This window comes from Rissa tridactyla, chromosome Z (assembly GCF_028500815.1).
Source record: "Rissa tridactyla isolate bRisTri1 chromosome Z, bRisTri1.patW.cur.20221130, whole genome shotgun sequence".
Lineage (NCBI taxonomy): Eukaryota > Metazoa > Chordata > Aves > Charadriiformes > Laridae > Rissa > Rissa tridactyla.
The window spans coordinates 16,568,940-16,576,072 of record NC_071497.1 but is presented as its reverse complement, the minus strand read 5'-3'; the positions used below and the strand labels follow the sequence as shown (position 1 = coordinate 16,576,072).

Sequence of the window (7,133 nt, the reverse complement as noted above, 5' to 3'; positions counted from 1 at the left end):
CCTTTAAAACAATGTTCTAAACTCTCAAGCCAGACCACTTCCAGAGTACTTTAACTTCACCTGCAAGGTCCAGCTACAGTAGCTTCATGTGTGCACAGGTTATAAGGGAAATGCCAGCTGTTCTGTGGCAGCTTTAAGGGTCTCCTGTGTCTCTGTGACAATGAATGCAGTGGCTCAGGGTGTGGCTTTGAGACCTTGTCTCATTTTGTTTTGTATAAAACTTAGAAGGTGGGCTTGTCTAACTGTGCCCTGATCCCATGGCCACCACTTGGTTTCTCCTTATTCACACAAGCCTGAATGGATTAGTTGAACACCTTGGTTTGAGTTATTGCCAATTTCAGCAGGAGATCAGATGTGCTTCCTGATCAATCTGTATGACAGCCCATGTCATTGAAAATGAGTCCAGATGTCCGCCTACGTTGTCTTTGCACAACCACAATGTTGACTTGGCTCTCTGGTCCTGCTCCTGGACCCATGTAGAAAATACCTAGTTGACCTTCCTGGCACATCAGAGCCATTCAACGTCAGACACGGCTTGCTAGAACAATGAATGCAAAAAATACACAGTGGCATTTTATTAAATTGAAGGATTATACTTTCAGCAACATTCCAGAAAGTAGTTTATCTAAGATGTATTATCTGTTACACCCACATTTGAATTTCAATACTCATCAGTTCATAAGCAGAAACAACTCCAGAGAAAGCAGGGACGGCATTTATCATGTTATGCTGTTTACCACTGGAAAGAAAACAGAGGAGCATTCCTATTTTGCCTTACTGATACTCTCTTTGTCACACTACAGTCTTTTGATGGATACCTACAATCATTGCTTTTTTCAAGCTTTTGGCTGCACACACCGGTGTGCTCGATAGCACAAACACAGTGCTATTGAGGGTGCCAGTTAGGTCTTGTGGGTGCATCGGGGAACAGTTCTATGCCTTTCTTGTCCTTCTTTGTCTTGCGTGTCTTAGCAGACAGCAAACCTTTTGAGCAGAAGCTCTCTTTTCCTGAGTGCGTATGCATTGCCTCGCACAAAGTGGGCGAGGGGGTTTTACGACAGCCCTGCCAATATTAATCCCCACTGTGGCAGCTTCCTCTTGCACGGTGCTGAGTGTGCGCCATCCCCCCAGATGGCACTGGGCAGTGAGAGCCCTTACCTGGGGACTGGCTCCCAGTCAACGCAAAAGATGCTTCACCCCTCACTCCCTCTCCGTCCCACAGCCCTGTGAAAGAAAGAAAAACACCTCACAGTGGTCCAAAGAGTCAGATTTAAGTAAATGGGAAATTACTATATTTGGGGAATATTTAGAAAGATAAGAACCTCTGGGCTTCAATAACCATTGAAATTCTCTCCCTCGTCTCCAGGGAGGGGATGGCAGTTACCCTGGTTCAAATGAACAAGAGGTGCAGTAAAATTTTCCTGTAGATAGTTTGATCCTTTCTAATATATTTCAGAGGCTGCAGCATAAGCTAAAACTAAGTAGTTTTGTAACTCAATTCTTAATATTTCATTAAGCTTTATAAGCATGGGGGAAGGCAGAAAGGAAAACAGGCAGGTTCATGTGCTTTTTTCACAAAGCTTGCAAACTAGCAGTAAGCAGCTGTACTCCTCACAGTATTTTCTCATGTGTTCCCTCACACTTTTCTAAAATGTTTCTTCTGTGCTGTGGAAACGTCAAATCAGTGTAGTTTGCCTGTGTGTACAGATGTGGGGGGAGATCCTTTCTATTGCGCCCCTTCTCCCTCTCCCTGATGCAGAACATAGAAATCTGAGAAAAAGGCATTCAAGAGAATAAGTAAACGGCAGCAGAAACAACACAGCTGGAGGGCTGGGGGTAGCAGCAAGCTGAGCAGGAGAGAAGAGAGACACAGACTTCAGAGAACATTTGCAGGAAAACACACATCCTAGAACAGCTTTGAAAGAAGCATTTGGTTAAGATTTAACAAGTTAATCACTGCATGTTAATTACTGCTAATGGCAAGATTAAAAATAATAAAAGCAATTTATCTCATTCCAGAATAATTAGCTTTAATGACATGTTTGTACAGCACAGAGAAAGACATTTTGATGGGGATCAGCCAAACATCTGTGTGTGCATAGCATATATAACAGCAATAGGTCCTTGTGAAATGTCTGACAGATGCAGGATCATTCGCTTTGCTGAGAATTTTCAAGGGTTCCAGGAATCTGAGCACTGACTTTCTCTGATTTTCCGCAGGGTCTGCAGGTGCTCATGTTTCTGAAAATGAGGATCATTTCTCTGTATGCCTGTTGTATGAACCCTGCTCTGCATCTTGAGAAACAGAAGAGATGTTACGGGACTTCATCAGGATGGTAGGGGATCACTGTTGGCCTTGGGATCTGCCTTCCTGGTGCCTATGGCAAGTTTTATGCAGGTTTCCCATCCTGCGTGGCTCTTCTCTGTCACATGTTTGAGTAATAATTCTCTTCTGCTGGCTGGTAAGTGGCGTTAATTCCCTTTGGGATTGTTGAGTCATTTAGCTGGGGTGCAATTCAGTTTCTTTACACACAAGGAAAAGTTAATGCAGTTCTTCCTGTTGTTTGTATTCAGTCATTACAGCACTCAGTCAAATCACTGGTAATGCAAACTGGGGGGTACAAGTGTGAAATGGTAGGGATTTCTCATCCAGGTGTCTTGAGTAACTGAAGCTATCTACGGAGAAATCTTGCTGAGCAAAAAAGGGCAAAATAGTATTAACGTCATTATGCCCCTCATAAAATCTAATGAGTGGTAAATGTACTGGGAAGAATAATGAGTCTAGGTGAGTGTTGCCTATGGAGATCCCTGATTAAATAGCTGTGCTTAAACTATTCCTGTGTTAATGACTTGTGAATTTTTGCCATTTTGGCTACTGCTCTAGGATTGATAATTGGATTACCTCTTTCACTTGGGTAGTCTAAGTGATCTGAGCTAGAACTGCTGGCTACCACCTTGACTATTTCTCTACATTTAGCTCTTTAACAGATGAATGTAGTAAAATAAAGGGTGCAGCCTTTTTCCAGCTATCCTTCTTCTCCTTCAAATGCAAATATCTCCACCAACAGCACAGTAAATTAACTCTTGACAGCAAATTTAGCACATACCCTCAGGCTACTCTGAACAAGCAGCAGCATGTGGTTAGCTGATGCAGGGCCTAGTCTTTGTACCAAGGGAGTTTTATGAGTGTTGCTCCCTTGCAAGTTGTTTTTGGCTGGAGATGTCATCTGCTGCACCTGGGTAAGTGGGGTGGAGGCCTCTTATATGGTGGTGGTGAGAGTTTGAGTTGATAGGAGTGACCAGAATGAGGAGAGTTAGAGCTATGGTGATGCTCATGTTGGCCTCTTCGTGGCTCTATGAAGACTCCTGGCCCCGGGTCTTTGCACGATTTCTGCTGTTGCTCCTAGGCTTCATCTTCTGGGGCGCTGCTGTAGCTCTGGCCTTTGGTGGAGTTCTTGTGATCCTGATGTACAAGGACTATGGATATTTATTTCTGGAGTCTTTCTTGTCTCTCCCTGGCTGGCTGGCTGCTGCAGCTGCACTTATCTTGCTACCTACTGGAGTTTTGGCCGTCTCTGTTTCTGCTAAGAGCTCCCGCTATCAGCAAGGGGCTCTCATGTACTTGCTGCTGGTCCTTCTTTGCCTAGAAGTGTCTTCAGCAGTTCTGGCACAGTTCTATACTGTTCGGTTGGCTTATGAGATGAAAAGTACTATGGGTTACCTTGTCAATCAGTACAATGGAACACACTCCCTGGGTGCTGACAGCAGGGCTGTGGATGTGGTACAGAGGGAGCTGCAGTGTTGTGGGATCCAAAACTACAAGGACTGGCTAAAGGCAACAGCTGCTTCTTGGCATCTCCACGGTGGAAAAGCTCGTGTCCCTGAAAGCTGCTGTAAGGAGAAGTACCCTCACTGCAGGGGTGACGTAGTCCCTCTGGAGCAGCTTTTTCAGGAAGGATGTCTAAAGAAGCTGGAGGACTTGTTGCACTTTGTCGTGCTCTATATGTTTTGGTGCTGTACTGTGGTAGGCATTTTAGAGCTGTTGGCTGGTGTCAGCAATTGCATCCTCATGATGTATCAGCCTTTCCATGACTTACGATTTCTGGACTCATCTACCTACTCGTAGGCCTGCAGACACTGGCAGCATTGCTGAACCTGCCACATGTTGCCTTGGTTTTGCACTGCTCTGCAGTTGCACTGGAAGAAAATGTGTTGGTTGGTTTGTTTGGGGTTTTTTTTAAGGATATGTTTGCATATAAATCAAACTAATTGATCACTGCTATGTTTTATTTTTTTTTAAATGTTAAAATAGTAGATCAGTTTTCCCGTGGTACTTGTTTGATAAGCACCCTGTACCTGAGAAATGTCGTTGTTGGAAGTCACAGCAGGGAGGGGAGGGTTGTGCTTGCACGTGTAAACAGGAAACCACTGTATGTGAGTATGGGGGAAGCAGGAGGTAGGGGTATGCCTTTCTCAGGGGAGTGTGTTGCGAGATCATGACCTGAACTTTTAGAATAAATCTTAACTGTACTAGAATCTTGAAGACTAAGTAAAGAACAAATTCGTCTACCTTCAAATCTGTATTTAACACGTTGGTATTTCTAAAATAAGCCCTTTGGATAAAGTTTAGCACTTTTTTTTTCTGTTTCAAACACTGATTAAAAAACTAATGTATCATTCAGTGAAAATAAATGCCATTTTTTTTAAGTGTCATGAAGGTGCAATCTAAATCTCTCTTCATTTATTTTGTGCCAAAGCAAGGAATGAGTCAATTCTCCTTTTCTGAAAAGTTATGTGGGGTCATATGCATGCTTGAATGACAACAGCAATACATTGCTTTTTCTTAACTGATGTCTCCTCTACTCTTACTAAAACCCCTTCTTATGCATTTTCTGTGGGTCTTGCGCTAGTCTGTGTGTGCTGAAAGGGACAAAGTCAGCATATGGGCTATCCATATTCTTGTTTACGTTAGTGCTGTTGGTGTTTAGGGAGGTGCTGGGAAAGGCTCTGCTCTACCTGTGTCGGACTGTGCAGTGCGTGGTTGTGTGTGCTCATACATATGTTTCTGTTTGGGAAATGCTCTTAGCCTCACTACTGACCTGCTAATGGGAACAGTAGCAGCTGCATCGTTTGGAAAGTGTGTGTAGGGAATCTCCAGGGCCTATAAGTGTGCCATGTTAGGCTTTGTCAGATTGGGAACAAGGAAACCCCCTGGGTAACAAAAAACACTGGGCTGAGTAACTCCCTCAGCACTTGAAGCAATAGTCAGTCAAATCATTGTTGCTTTAAATTTTCTACCAATCGTATCAGGTACTTTATGGCAAATTTCAGATGCCAAAGCACCAGATACTGATTTTCACGGTGGGCAAAAAAAAAGTAAAATCAGAGGACATAGGTCAGCTTTTGCAGGCTTATTAATAACCATGTGAAAACCAAACATGAAATATACTGCACAGCCGCTTAATAAAAAAAAAAGACCTTCTTTTAGATAAAGGAAAATAACTAATTCATTAGGAGTGAGTAATTCTTCAAAGAAAGAAGGAATGTTCCAAAGCAAAAAAGGAAAATAGCTATGTCTTTGAGTAACATAATAGAAGGAAACATTTCTTTCAGTTTGCTTGACATGAAATGCATGTGGCAGTGAATAAAATTCGTCTAGTTAAGCACCGCAATTGGGTTTTTTATGACTCCGTGGTACTCTGCATCACAAAACATTTATGTGCCAAAGTTATTGCTATGACATTATAAAAATGCAATGAAACTGAAGTGACAGCAACAGGCCCAGGAAGGAGTTGAGTTTGTTGGAAAAAGGTGGAAGAGTGGAGTGAATGTACTGCCTTTTTCTAGAATGTGATTGAAGACTCAGTTCCTGCCTACCTCCCATATATACTGTTAAATCACTTAAAGCTACTCTTTCATTGAAATTATGGCTTTTATAGTCTGGTAAGTTTTTTTTTTTTTTTTTTTTGTCTGTGCAATGGAGCAGGAGGTTGTAGTGTCATGCTGTGGTCTTTTTCCTTAGATATTGAGTTGGGTGATGTCCACCAACTGGAAAAGATTATGTGGAACTAGCTAAGCCTTTTTTCTTGCTAAGCAGAGTATTTTCTTTAGAGCAACACCAACAGTAAGGTCTTCGCCAATATCTGGCAGCTGCTACTTCAAACACCAGGAAGAAATCCCATTGTGTGTGATTGTCCCTTGAGCCAAATGTCTCTTTCAAAGTAATGGAACATTTTCTGAGCACATTTCCAAGAGCCAGAGAGTTGCCAAGTTGACGCTTAGTTGGTCTGAAGCATTGAAGATGAAAAATTTAATGTCATCTCTTGTTAATATTTTTAAGTGTCAGAAATCAGGTTTTTTCCTCAGGGCTCCCTTCTACCTTTTTCATTTTTTTTTTTTAAAAGAAAATAACTAATCTTCAATAAGATAAGCATCTTGTATTGCCTGCTGTATACTGTAAATCACTGTGGAAATATAACCTGGTTTTCCATATAGATATGTAGTTTTACTGAAAATTCAGAAAGTTCCTACAGTGAGTTTAATTGCCTCGATGTTGCTCTGATACACGACAGAAGTTTGTTTTGCAATGAAGAGTGATGTCATCTATCTTCTCCAGCAAAGGAAAAGCTAAATATTGAATGTACTTAATACATAAGGGGATCAGCTCTAAAAGTAGCTGTGCGTGTGAATAGTTTAATTTTGTCAGGACAGGTCACACAGGTAAAGCTATCCAGGAGTGCATATTTGCAGTTTTACACCTTAAAACTGGAGGAAGATGGCTGTACTTGCCTGGCACAGAATTTCTATGAACCCGTAGTTAAATCCATCTGGGGATGCTGGAAGAGAAGGTTGCACAGGCTAAACAAGTCAACATAAGGTACATCCATATTGTTGCTAAAGCTAAGTGAACAGTGAGCATTAATAAATATTATACTGTTGGTTTGAGAAAGAAAGATTAATCTTGTGCTTAAGGCATGAAAGATGAAAGCAGGAGGCTGTAGCTCTGGAGAGAAACTAGGAGCAAGAATAAATCCTTAAATCAACCCATTCATGTATTCCTTCCAATTTTTGTCACTCTTCTATATGTACTCCTAGAGAAAATGCCTTCCAAAACCACCTGTGTGTGTTTCGGA

The 7,133-nt window shown here is 41.9% G+C and overlaps 1 protein-coding gene across 1 annotated transcript; it reads left to right on the top strand.

The window, feature by feature from the left end:
* The first annotated feature begins 3,304 nt into the window (after positions 1-3,304).
* LOC128902527 (tetraspanin-3-like) lies at positions 3,305-4,126 on the top strand. The gene has a single exon (XM_054185696.1). It carries the CDS (start codon positions 3,305-3,307, stop codon positions 4,124-4,126), a length of 822 nt encoding a protein of 273 aa, XP_054041671.1.
* The last annotated feature ends 3,007 nt before the right edge of the window (positions 4,127-7,133 follow it).

What these genes read in the sequence shown, in the direction of transcription:
- LOC128902527 (XM_054185696.1), top strand. Translation starts at nt 3,305, where the DNA reads ATGAGGAGAGTTAGAGCTATGGTGATGCTCATGTTGGCCTCTTCGTGG.